At 34.9% G+C, this 13,700-nt stretch overlaps 1 protein-coding gene across 1 annotated transcript in view; it reads left to right on the top strand.

Annotated features, from left to right (window-relative positions):
* Positions 1–13,700, top strand: part of TNKS (tankyrase) — a 197,853-nt gene that overhangs the window by 54,176 nt on the left and 129,977 nt on the right. Inside the window, exon 3 of the mRNA XM_032413489.1 lies at positions 9,981–10,076. Within this exon, the coding sequence (XP_032269380.1) occupies positions 9,981–10,076 (96 nt within the window). The remainder of the gene's footprint in view (positions 1–9,980; positions 10,077–13,700) is intronic.

The raw sequence follows: 13,700 nt of genomic DNA, 5'->3' as shown, positions 1-13,700 counted from the left end.
ATCTGTTTCTAAGTTACTCTAGATGCAATGGGCCTTTTTAAAAATTCTTGATTGTCTATATTTACAGGTAAACTTGACAATGGGAACAAAATCTAAGTGGAGGATTCTTTTATTATTATTATTATAAAATTTCATGCCAAAATTTGATCATAAAGAACTTCTCTTCTATGTGAATTCAGTAAATTTTTATTTACTTGGATTAATTTTCTGAGTGAGTAAATATTTTCTAATGTCTCAGGTGTACATTATAGTGATCCCCATGGTATGTCTAGTTACCATCTGTCACCAAAGTTATTATGATATTATCGAGAATCTACCCCACACTGTACTTTACATCTTCGCGACTTAACTGATTTTATCACTGGAAGTTTGTACCTCCTAATCTCCTTTGCCTTATGCACATGCCTACTATATGCTGGGCACTGTTCTGAGGACTCCTCAAATATTTATTCTTTTTGTCCTCCTCATTGCCCATGTGCTGGGTACCGTTATTATCTCTCTCTCTCTCTCTCTCTTTTTTTTTTTTACAGATGAGAAAACAGAAGAGCAGAGAGGTGAAATAGTGTCCTAGGGCCCCAGAACTGGGAGGTGGCGGAACCAGGATTCTAACTTCTGCCTTCTAGTTCTGAGAGGACCGTCTCTTAACGGTCAGCTGTGTTCTTAACTGGTTAACTAGGATGTTTTGCCATTAGTAAGTGAAGCAGACTTACAGGGAATTTGATTTTTTTGAGCTTTTTTAAAAAAAGAAATGCAGTCTTATTTTGTTCCAGTGAGGTACATGGAAAAAAACAATAAGTAGGCATCTAATTAGACACAAAAAGGCAGGTGAAATTAAGTAATGTATCACAAGTATGCTAGTCCCAGATGTTGACAGAATTCTGATTTTTTGGTGACTTCTTTATGAAAGGCAAAGACTAAAAAAGGTATGATTAAAAACTTGGACTTTTACACAATAGAAAGCTATCTCTTGACTATTTTACTTCAGAGTCATTTCTACAGTCTCAGCATATATAATCTGGATCTGAGTTCTTTATCACATGTATGTGTTGCAAATATTTTGTTCTAGTCTGTGGTTTTCCTTTTCATGTTCATAATTGTGTCATTTGAAAAGCAGAAAATCTTAATTTTGATGAAGTACAATTGATCAATATTTTTTTATGGTTTAGGCCCTTTTTATCTTAAAAAATCTTTCTGTCTCAAAGTCATGAACATTTTCTTCCATGTTTTGTCCTATAGGTTTTATTATTTTAACTTTTATATATATATGTTTCATTTGGAGTTAATTTGTTTGTATACTGTGAGGTATCAGAGTCAAACTTTGTGTTTTTCCTTTTTCTTATCTCTGTAGATAGCAGTTGTTCCGGCATGATTTGTTCAAAAGATTGTTTTTTCCATCATTGTATTACCTTGCCTTCTCTATAGAAAAATCAATTGACCATACATGTTTTGGTCTGTTTTCTTTTCTGTTGATCTAAATATCTGTTTTTATCCCAATAATTCACTGTCATAATTATTGTAGCTTTATAATCTTGAAATTGGGTAGTATGATTCCTTTAACTTTTCAAGTCTAGAATTTCCAACTTGGTTCTTAGAGTATCTCTCTCTGTTTACTTTTTCATATCATGTTTTCCTTTAATTCTTTGATCTCATTTATAATAATTGCTTTAAAGTCTTTGTCTGCTAAGTCCAACATCTAGTCCATCTTGGATATAATTTCTTTTGACTGTTTTTTGTTGTTGTTGTCCTTGATTGTGGATCACATTTTCCTTTTTCTTTATATGTCTAATAATTTTTTTATCCAGTGGTAGATATTGTAGAGGCTGCAATGTTATTTTTATCTATCTTCGAAAAATTTTTATTCTTGTTTTAGCAGAGAGTTTGGTTGCTGGCAAGTCACCCTGAACTTCTGGATGTTTGGGTTTATGCTTTATTAGTGCATTTCTGTGGAAAGCCCAAGGTGTTCCCTAAAATCTTTATCATAGTGGGATTCAGTGTTCATACTATCTCCTGTGCAGATCTTGTTGAGGTTTGGTTTTAGAATTTATTAGGGTGTGTCTAGACTAGGGTTTATTCTAGGGCAGTTTTCAAATATTTTGATCTTTTTGCATTCTGAAGAGCTTTTATTTATATGGGTCATATATAACATTCGAAATCAAAACTACAAAAAGTTAGTAAAAATATTGGCATTAATGCAAATAATCTTTATTATCTGGCTTAATCAGAGTCAGCTGGATCCTCATACCTGCTTCAGTTATGTTCTGATGAAGTAGATTCAGATTTTAGTTGGAAGAGGGAAATGTATTTAATAACATTTTCAAATAATTGTGAATATCCTTCTTTGATATGCCAATCCAAACATGGCAAGTGGTAGTTTCTAAATGGGTAATTGCAATATGGAAACAAACCATAACAAAAAACTTTTTATACTCTGTAACATCACAGTACATTAGCCTGTGTTTCACTTTGAATTTGTACCCAAACATGATTTTGTAACAGTTTCCATTGATTACTTTGAAAATATTGATTCACTGAGTCAGACAGAAATTCCAAAATTTTGACACATTTTAAAGACTGTATCAAAAATTACATTCATTGGGCGCCTGGGTGGCTCAGTTGTTAAGCAACTGCCTTCGGCTCGGGTCATGGTCCTGGGATCCTGGGATCGAGTTCCTATATCGGGCTCTCTGCTCCGCGGGAGGCCTGCTTCTCCCCCTCCCACTCCCCCTGCTTGTGTTCCCTCTCTCGCTGTGTCTCTCTCTGTCAAATAAATAAATAAAAAATCTTTAAAAAAAAAAAAAATTACATTCATTATACCAATGTCAGCAAAAAAGTTAAGTACTTACAGTAAGTTCAAGTTCATGTAGGTAGATAAAAAATTTTACAAAATTCTAATTTTTGCTTGAATGCTTAAATTTTATCATTGACATTTTAAAAATGCCTGCCAGATGCCCAGGTCTGAATGATCATAGTATTTCTATTCATATTTCTTTTAATTAAAAATGGTGCATCATGACAAAAAGTGGCTAGTTCAGTTTGCAACCTCAATAATCACACAAGTCCTTTCACAGAGACAACTCTTGTTTCTTTGATAGGCAGAAGTCCTTTATGCATGTTCCAGTTCTTCACAGAGAACATTAAAAGGATGTGTATCTAAGGGTCAAGATTTAATAAAATTAATAATTTTTACTGTCATTAAGACATTCTAAAATGAAACTATTTTTTTTCTCTTAAGGCGATTGCATGGTAGCGAAGAACTCAGTGATCACTAGTATCGTTTGGTGCCACTGCCTTGATTTGTACTACGTTACCAGCAGTTTTATTTGTTACTTCTGCACCGTCAGTGCAAATGTTATTAATAACAGTGAAACAAGGAAACTGACATTGTAGACCCCAACTCTCTGCTCTCGGGTGCGGTGCTTATTCATAACTAAGATGGCCTTTTGTTTTCTCCGCCCTGCACCAGCTGTGTTGAGGAGGTGTTTATAGGATCTCTATACTTTCTTAAGGCCAGACTTCAGTTTCTCTCAGCACTACTTGCCCCTCTAGCACTTTCTGACCTCAACTAACTCTGTTATGTGCTCAGCCCAGTAGCAGCTACTACCTGTAAGCTTCAGATGGTCTTGTCTTATCCAAACTATACAGGCCAGCCCACAGCCTTGTTACCAACAGGGGTCCCCTGTGCAGACATCTGAGCCCTGCTCTCTCTATAGTCCCTCCTCTCCAGTTTTCCATCCTACAGATTCCAGCCAGTTTATCTACTCTGAATTCAGATCTCTTGTCTTCTCAGCTCAACATGACCACCATGTTCTGCTCTGATTCTAGTTATATGCACGTGGTTGCCAAATTCTCTCAAAGCAGAGAGTTGAGTGATTATGGTATCCACCTTTTGAGTTTCCTTTCTTTCAAAGATCACAGTTTAGCACAACTGTTGATCACTGCCTTTGATTAGCTGCTTCATATATCTTGTCCAGTTTCATAATTATTTACGTTAGGAAGAGAGGGCTAGTCTGCTACTGTTAGTCCGTCTTGGCTGGAAACCAAAGCCTTCATTTTTAATTTCAGTTAATTGTATTTTATTTCTAGAGGTTCTTTTTAGTTATTTTACAAATTTGCTCTATCACTCTTTATAGTTTCACCTAACTTAGATATTTCAGCTTGTCTTTTATTTCATTAAATATGATAAACGTAGTTCTTTTTATATTGTATCTGGTAATTCTTTCCGGTATCTGAAGTTTTTATGGGTCTATTTTTTGTGTTGTTTATTGATGTTAGTTGTTGCTTCTGCATTTTAGATTACCTCTGTGCCTGGTTATCTTGGCTCTGTGCTGGGCGTTTTACTCTAAATTTATTTATAGGATTAACCTTTTGCCCTTTGATGAAGGTACCTTCCCCTGAGAGAATGGGCATATATGTTTGTCAGATACCCTGGTGTTACTGCCAATCTGGGACCACCTCAAAATCAAAGTCAGGGCTTCAGATAGTTTGGACACCCAGTTTTTCCAACCAGGTGTATGGTTCTGTATTAGGATGAGTTCACATCACTTTATCCTCATCCTGAGGATATAACCCTTTTTGTGTGGGGACAGTCTTTGTTAGGATCTTTGCTTTGGGGGGCCCAGCAATGATTGCTCTTCCCTATGCCTTATGAGACATTGAAAGGACAGCTTATATTTTTCTGTATTAGTAATTGCTTTCAGAACAAAGGCAGTTTTTGCTCCTTAGTTTTGGGCTAATAATTCTTTATCTCATTAGCTCTTAGATGATTTTGAGAAGTTATATTTTTGTTTTAAATCTAGTTCTGTTCATTATTTACAGCCTAAGGATTGGTCAGCCAATACTGAAAACAGGAAAGTGTGTCATGTAAGCTCTAATCCAAATTTAGTAAACCATACTACTATATAGGATCATGCCATATATATATATTCATGGTATTTGAATTTTCATGTTTACTGTTAGTGATAAATCAACTCTTGATGATTTTTTAAAATAAAATATAATAGTTTACTTTTATGCCATAGTAAGTAAAGAGTATTCTGAATGAAAAAATAAATGGCTTTTCAAATAATATGTATAGTATATAAATATGTATAGCATTATAGTGGTATAATACTAGTATTATACAATTATAATATTGTACATGTTTCTATGGGAGAGGCAATCTGAATATGTCTCAGCCACAGAATATGTCATGTTATATCACTTAGAAAAAAATGTCTTTTAAAAGCCACGTGTGTTGGTGAGAGCCCTATACATTGAAGATTGTAGCTAGTTAAAATTTGGTTCCTTGATATTTTGCTCTAAAATTAGGTTTTATTTGCTAAAAAATCTAATGCATTTAGTCCTTTGTGTGATTCAATTATGGAAGCTCAGTCAAATGAATATCTCTGTATTCTTAAAGAGTAAGATGACTACGAAACACATTTTAACATAAACACAACTTCTTTAAAAATTGAGTGTTCATTGTGAGGGACAGTTTTAGACCTTAATGTAACTCTAAAGTTCATATAACAAAGCATTTACAATATTTTAGCAGAAGGTTTCTACCTTTTATAGTGAAAACCATACTAAACACTTTTTGATAATTTACCTAAAAGTCTTGCTATGTTTTTAGCTTGGAAAATTCATATTGTTTCTATGTCTTTTATCTTCTTAAATAAATTAATAATACCTGTAATTAAATATAATTTATCAAAAAATAAATATAATTTATCATAGTAGCACTTTTTATTTTTCTAGGAATTTGATAGGCTTTGCATACGTGTAGAAATATTTTCTTTTTATTTGGAAGAATTAAAATGATATGAGTGCTTAATTTAATAGTTTTGAGGAATGAAACAATTTTAGTCTCTACTGTGTTTGCTGGCCACAGGGTAAAGGCATGAATCTGGCTCATTGTAGCTGAATGCTCACACCAGAAATAGGAAAATCACATGTCCTTCTTGCCATAAGCTCTTCTGAGAATGACATTTTGAATATTGTAATCCTACCTTGGTTTTAACTATCTGTTGTTATGCCAGCTGCTATATTTTCTCCATCCTCCTAAACTCAAAAGGAGATAAATGGATTTGAGATATATCAGTCAAACAATTGGATACAGTTAAGTCATTTGGGATTCCAGATTTGATGATGACCTAATTGGTTAAAGATAGTACTAGGAGATTTTGAGTGGCCACAGTAGTCTTGAATTTATGTACTGAATGTTACTCAGATTTTAGTTTCCTTGTTCTTTTTTCAAGCTTTACTTTGTGTATTGTTTGTATATTTTGGTAACTTTGCTTCAGACATTTGTGCTACTTTTGAAGGAGAATCTGTTTCATACTAGTGTCTTGTCAGTGTATATTGATGTTACAAGATGGATTTCTAATTGCATTATGTATTAGAAGTCACATTTTATTACCATTTGGTAGCTCAGAACTTTGAAAGCAAAATTTGAAGCAGCTAGAATTGAGAGTACTACATGTTACCAGTTCAAGTGCAGACTGACGTTCTTGAAAGCCATTGTTGTTACCTTTGCCTGATGTATGTGCCATTCTTCTGGTGTTAGAAATAGGGAAACAGATCCCTGTGGAGAACAGTGTGAAACAGCAGTTCGATTGGAGGAATTGCTTGGGAGACGCTTGGGATGTTTTAGTATGTACCCCACAACTTCCATTGATTATGGGCTCAACTTCGAGTTTTGTTAAAATGTTAGGGTAAATGAAAAATAATTTTTTAAATTTTGATTTAGAGGGTGGGGCAGGAAAATGTTCTACTTGAAGTAACTTTTTTTTTTTTTTAATTAGATTTCAGATTATAATGCTTTAGGTCTTTGTCTCTAAACTACCTTAGATATCGAGAAATCATCTGCCTAGTCCAGCTCCTTCACTTTATAGACCTGGAACTCTGGCCCAGAGAATTTTACATGTGCCCTGGCTCATTGCTTCTCAAACTGTATGTGGTAGAGGACCAGTTTCCTTCCTCTCCAGTACATGGCAGGCCAATAATTTTGTAAAATATAAAAAAAATGAAATGCTAGAAAAAGTAATTTTAAAATAACATACACAATTCTAAATGCTTCCTCTTAATTTCTGTGCTTATTTCAATGCAGGTGGATTGCAAAGAGTTCTGGGACTAGAATCGTCCATAGACCATACTTTGTATATCACTGCCCAAGGTTGGATTTGGCAAACTATGACCTCTAGGCCAAATACAGCTCACCACTTGCTTTTTGTATGTCCTGTAAGCTAAGAATTGTTTTTACATTTGTAAATGGCTTTTTAAAAATCACAGCACTAGTATTTTGTGACACATGAAAATTCTACAAAATTCATACTTCACTGTCCATAAAGAAAATTTTATTGGAACACAGCCACACACATTCTTTTAAATATTGTCTGTGGCTACTTTTCCTCTGTAAGGATGAGGTTGGGGCCAGGATGAGTAGTTCAGACAGAGACCATATGGTCTACAGAGTCTTATATATTTACTATCTGTAAAGATCTAAAGAGTTGGCTCTAGGACAGAGCATTGAATTAGTAGTTAGTGGTAGCGTTGAGAGTATAAACAAGGTCTACATTTACAAATGTGCTTTAAATATTATCATTAGCTGCTGTGTAATATCAGGCTCGGTGCTTAGCGCTTTTGCATGCCACTCTGTTCTCATGTAATCTTCCCAGCACTGCCCTTTTATACAAGTCAGGGAAGGTTAGCTTTCTTCTAGTTATAGATGCCTTTATTGCCACCCCCCCCAACTCTTAACTCTACTGAGCTTTGCTTTTTTAGTTAACTGCTATCCAGTTAATTAAAAATAGTTGAATATTTTCTAATGTGGATTTTGTTATCAGCATCTGGTTCAGAAAATTCAACTTCTTTTTCTCTGTTGCTGCATTACTCAGCACTGATGTTTCTGTGCGTTCAGGTCTGATGGAAGAAATACATGGGACTCAAAATCTTTAGCAAACATATTTCTAGTAAAAAGATTACTCTTTAAAAGTCACTCAAAATAAAGCAAACCTGCAGCTGAACCGTGATGGCAGATTTCTATTGTAAAGTTGCAGAGAGATAATAGGTAAAATACTAGCTACAACAAAAAAGATTGAGGTTTTAGTTGACTTTTGGAGGAACAATAAGGCTTTCAGTTTTTTGCCTCTACCTCTTAAGCTGTAAAATAAAAGCTCCCATCATATTATTGTCAGGTCTTGTTAAATTAACATATTGCTTTACTTGTTTAAAGCCAGTTCTGAAGTTCTCCAAGTATGCAGTAAAAATCTCTGCATTTCATGGTAGCTGTTACATCTTTGTCCTCCTGCCCTTTGCATGTCATCAGTCAGCAGCTAAGTAAAGATAAAGCGATAGCTGTCAGCTTTACATCTGATACGTGAGTTGGCTTCATGATAAAGACCCTTTACAAGCCAAACCTTCATGTTGGGATTTCTTCTTGGAATTAAAAAAAAAAAAACAAACCACAAAACTGTTGCCATGAAAGCTTATTCATGATGATGAAAGTTTGATATTGCGATACTTGTTATTTTATTCTACTTACTCTTGAGTCAGTTTGCAAACGTCTGGAAAATAATTATGATTACTTGCATCCAAGGGTGAAATAATATGGAAAGGCTTGGCAAAATCTCTCAGCCACGGCTAGTTTTTACTGTCCCAAATCTGAAAGTAGCCAGGATTTAATGCAAGAGGTGCTGATGTACACTATTCCAGCAGCTGCATCTTAATTCTAGATAAGGGTGTTCTTTGTACATTATAATAAAGCTATTGACTAGATGGCTTATGGATTAAAGGAACGGGGAGGAGCTTTATAAACAGCAGGACTTATGACTTAGTAATATATGAGGATTGTCTTCCAAATATTCCAAAGGAATGTAGGTGCTTTAGCTTGGAACTGTCAATGAATAAAAATTTGAGACTCATCAACAAGTAGTGGCTCAGGTGTTTTTAGACATTATATAACGTGTCTTGAACCACTTATTTGAATTTAATATTTCTGCTTTGTTTTAAATTTATGTTGTAGGGTAATGGTAAGTGGTAACAGCTACTGTTCTCCTAGGGAGTACACAAAATCGTAACTATTTGAACTGTTAGAATAACTTGGAATTGCTTGTTTGGACAAGTTTTTCATGTATTTATTAGCTTAACCATTGGTTGGGTAGCATGACAGCAACACCCCCCCACCCCCATACACCCACATACCAGATGTGGTTGAGAAATGTTTTGGGTTAATAAATTACTACATCTGGATTTTACTTAAACAGTGCTTCTGTCCTTGGGGAGCCTCCTTGTCTAAGAATTCTCTGTAGCCACTTTCCACCGAATATAGCATGGGCAACATTCATTCCTTAGCATATATTATAGTGATTGAGTTTCTGTTCCTAAACATTTTTCATGGAAAGAATTACTGGGGAAGGCAGCTCTTTTTTGCAGCTTGACTGCAGGGGACCAGAGTTGCATGCATTACCATGTCTGCTCAACTTCTTGGAAGCAAGCCAGTATGTTATGGTGAGTTTCCTATGTAAGCAGTGAGCCACTAAAAGGCTTGCACAGTATTACAACTATTCTGAGGAGAGGAAGCGTTAGGAAATTGGGCAGTAAAGCCCCAGCAACAAGCAGCCACAGTGGTAGTAAAGATAGGGAGGTTCACGGGTAGCGGATTTCGCCGTGCGAGGCAGTGAGCACACAGCTTCCCATTCTGCTGCCTGAAGGAGGCAAACCCAAACCGTCTGGTGCAAGATTTTTCTAGTTTCATGTTTATGATGTTAAGTCATGTGATAATACTGTACCACAAGTTGCCAACTTTGCTTTACTCTAGAGAGGATCCTTTGCTGCAGTGCTTTTTTTCCACCTTTCTGTTGCTTGCTTGCTTCTTTTTTTTTCTTGAAAGAGAACAAATTGTGCAATGTATGTTTCTGCCTACACCATGCCGAGGCGACACTTACCAGTAAATAATCTTTGTATCCCTGAGGTAAGATATTGTTTCTGCTTTCCCTGCACAGTGCTGCTGCAGCACGGAGCTGATCCAAACATTCGGAACACGGATGGGAAATCAGCCCTGGACCTGGCAGATTCTTCAGCAAAAGCTGTCCTTACAGGTAAGAAAACAGAGAGCTACCAAATTATTTTATCTATGGAACTCCTGGCTTGATTATATGAAATTGTTATGCACTGCATTTGATGTTCCTGCTGGTGAAGCTCAACAAATATATATGCCATTATCTCTACTTTGTTATTGATTTGCTATATTAACTGTCTCATTAATTTCTATGCTATCATAAGCATAAGCAATAAGACTGTTTATTCATAGAATTTCTGAGAATTACAACATTAAATGGTAACATACATTATTCACTCACATTTTAGTCCTTTTTTATGGTTTAGATCGTGATTTTCCTGTACCTCATCTTCTCAGTTGATTTCTTTTGAAGACCTTCACCATTGAGCAAGCAAGGGCATTTGTATTACTTTATAAAAGTAGTTTTGATTGGAAAGACAACCTGCTGCCTTATTACTCAGGGCAATAGTTAAATAAAATATGATGCTGTCCCTCCCTTGCCCTTCTGTTTGCATTTTTACCCTGTCTTCTCACTTTGTCCATGATAGCTAAGTACTTTGTAGATGAGGCAATGTGTTATCTTTTCATTTCAGATCACGAAAATTTGGGGCTTAAGTATTGGTTTTTATTAAGGCAAATGTCAAGAACCAGCAAAAGAGGAAATGCTAGAATAGAAAGGCTGTCTCATCACAATATAGAAAATGCTGCTATAAGTGAGATTATATTGAGCAACTGTTTTCATTGATCTTCATTCTCAAAATGCTGCATTGGATCTATTTTTGTTTTTATTCTTAGCATCTGAGTTCTGCTGCCTTTGCCTTCTTTTACTTAACTGACCTTTGTAATTTAGAGTCTCTTTGTCACTGCAGTGCTAACAGTATTGTTTTAGGTTGTGTGAAAGTAAATGACTTTTACCTTCCTTTTAAATTTGCCTGTGTTTGAAGAAAATAAATCTTACGTTCACTTTTAAGTTTAGAGTACATGCTGTGCATTTCTATCAAAGATTCTGAGGTGAATGGAAAATGTTTATATATAGAAAGCTTTGATAATATGTGGAATTTTGCTTAATTACTCTCATAGAAAGACAACGTCCCACCATGTTAAAATTAAGATAATCTCTGCTCAAGTAAAGTAATAAGACTTTTCTCAATTCATTGATTAAGTGTTTTGGTTGCTGAATCACGATAACATCCACTAGAAGAACAAAGCTATTTTAAGCCAGTGTAGATAAGAAGAAATTTAAATATAATTATACACTTTTAAATAATGAAATTAAAATACGTAGCCTCAGGCCTCCTTATGTTCTGCAGCCCTTCCGTCTCCTCTTTTAACAAAGCAGTGGGCAATAGGAGCAGCCTTGGAGTGGTCTCTACCAAAGGAGAGATAGCGTTTGTTCCTAGTAACAGAGGTACATTAGAAATGCTGACCAAGACTGTCTCTATATCTGAGTGTCCTCCCTCTGACCTTTCCTCCTCTTCAACCCTCAGAGCCTTCCTTGTCCATTTGTTAGATTCATTTCATGTGACACTGTTTTTAGATCCACTTTCAGTTTTTCGAAAGACAAAGTTTAAATATAAATTATTAACAGCAAGAAGCTATCTCCTAATTTGAAACGATTTCTGGAGGGATTATATCGGCTGCTGTTAGTTTGCAAAAGAGCTTTGGCATAATAACTCACGGAGACTAGATTACTGGAGGACAGATACCATATCTGTTAAACTTGATTTGAAAAGCATCTTACATTGTACTTTGCTTGGAGGGAAGATCTTAACTCTTCTTAGTCATAATACTGAATTCATTAATTGCTTTTTTCACGAATATTTACTCTTTTGTAAATGACATACAACTTTTCAGATATGATTTAAAAGAAAAACATTCTAGTAATATTAGTTAATTTTGTGGAAAATATAAGCTAGTAATATTTACACATTCATGTTATATAATAACAGTGAATTAACGCTTAAGGGAAATACATTCTAAAAGGTTTCTCTGCCATGCAGGTTCTCTTCTAAGCAGTTTTTCGAATGGAATTATAGAGGAAATATTTCCAAAGCTAAATTAAAACGATAAAGCATTGATTAAAAAAAGTCTTTTGAAAGGAATGCCTTAATTTAGAGTTATTAGAGATTATTTTCAGTGAAGTGTTCTTTATTTTTATGCCAGATGCTGTTGTAGTACTAGTACTTACCTTGAGAGTCAACTTTCTGATCTTAATATTTTTCTGCTTTGGGAATTCAGTTGCTGAAGATGACTCTGTAATATCTTTTATGTTACTACTTTTGTGCATTAGCCAAAACTGTGTACAAGTGTATATGTGTATTCCTTAAAGGAAATTAACAAAGTGAAATCTCTTTTTACAGAGTATTTTGAAATATGTAAATGACTAATAACCCCTTCTGCATACAGAATGCATGGATTTTTATAAAGCTATATAAAACAACCACATACCTTTAGTTTTATAGTTAAGGGATCCTAGCAAGAGCCATTTGCTTTGGATAGTGCACTTAGGTATTTTTAAAGAGAATAATTAATTGGAGAGACTCATCAAACTCTTCGTTGAATTATTGTGCTAAGTGAATGATAGGCTTAGAAGAACTCTTGAGGGCTTTTTGTATTTTGTTAGCCACTCTGAAGTTCTGGGCAGTCAACTAAAGGACTTGGAGGTGGTTTTTTGTTTCTTTGTTTGTTTTTGTTTTTAGGAAATAAGCATATGAAAAGTCTAAAATAGCCCATGTAAATTTTATTTAAGAGCAGTGTGGGTGTGTTATGATTCTGGATTTTTAAAAATTTATTTTGGCCTTTTCCCCCCTAGTTATAAGAAATACATTCATTGTGAAAATTAAGGAAAATAGAAAAAGTTCAAAAAAGGAAAAAAGTCATTCTTAATTCTACTACCTAGTGAGACCGTTTAGGTATATTTTATTTATAACATTTTTTTCTGAGCACACATACCCCACACTTTTCTTTTTCTTTATTCAGATCTGTCTTATATATTGCATACTGCTTAATAATAATTTTTTAAAAAATTTAGTTACATGGATATTCCCAGAAAGCATTAAGTATTCTCCTGCAACATGAATTTATAATGACTTTATAATACCCTTCTATGAATCTATTTAATTTTTTGAGCTAATCCTCTAGGGTTTACCTTTAGGTAGGTGGTTTTCATTCTTTATGCTTCGTTGTGAATTTGGAGTCATTTTATCAGTTCCATTGGAATTGTGCTTTTTTATCAATATTCAGTCTTAGCATCCACAGATACGCTATATCTCTCCATTCCTGTTGAAGTATGTGAGGATTTGGAGAATGAGGAGCTTCCCTTTTAAAGGGCTGCATTGCATGTGGTATTATATGGGGAGAGCCACATTTAAATTAAAGTTGGTTGACACAGGAAATGTTCATTGAAGAGGTTAAGGATGTAGGGGGGTTTGTTAATCCTTAAAAGGAGATTCTGCAGGGCACAGTGAGAAGTTGAGTCAGAAGTGGTAGCAGCACATTGAAGCTGAGAGTTTGGGAAAGGATACATGACCAAAGGAGTGTTTATCATTGGCAGAACCAAAGATGACAGGGATATGAAGTGGGTGAGTTTAGATGGTCACAAGGCTGCCAAGATAATTGGTCCCAGCAATTTCCTAGCAGGTTTAGGGGTAAGAAAGTAGGGAAG

Source organism: Phoca vitulina, unplaced genomic scaffold, assembly GCF_004348235.1.
Source record: "Phoca vitulina isolate PV1807 unplaced genomic scaffold, GSC_HSeal_1.0 scaffold15, whole genome shotgun sequence".
Taxonomy (NCBI): domain Eukaryota; kingdom Metazoa; phylum Chordata; class Mammalia; order Carnivora; family Phocidae; genus Phoca; species Phoca vitulina.
Note: the sequence above shows the minus strand (reverse complement) of the source record. Positions and strands in the feature narration are given on the sequence as shown.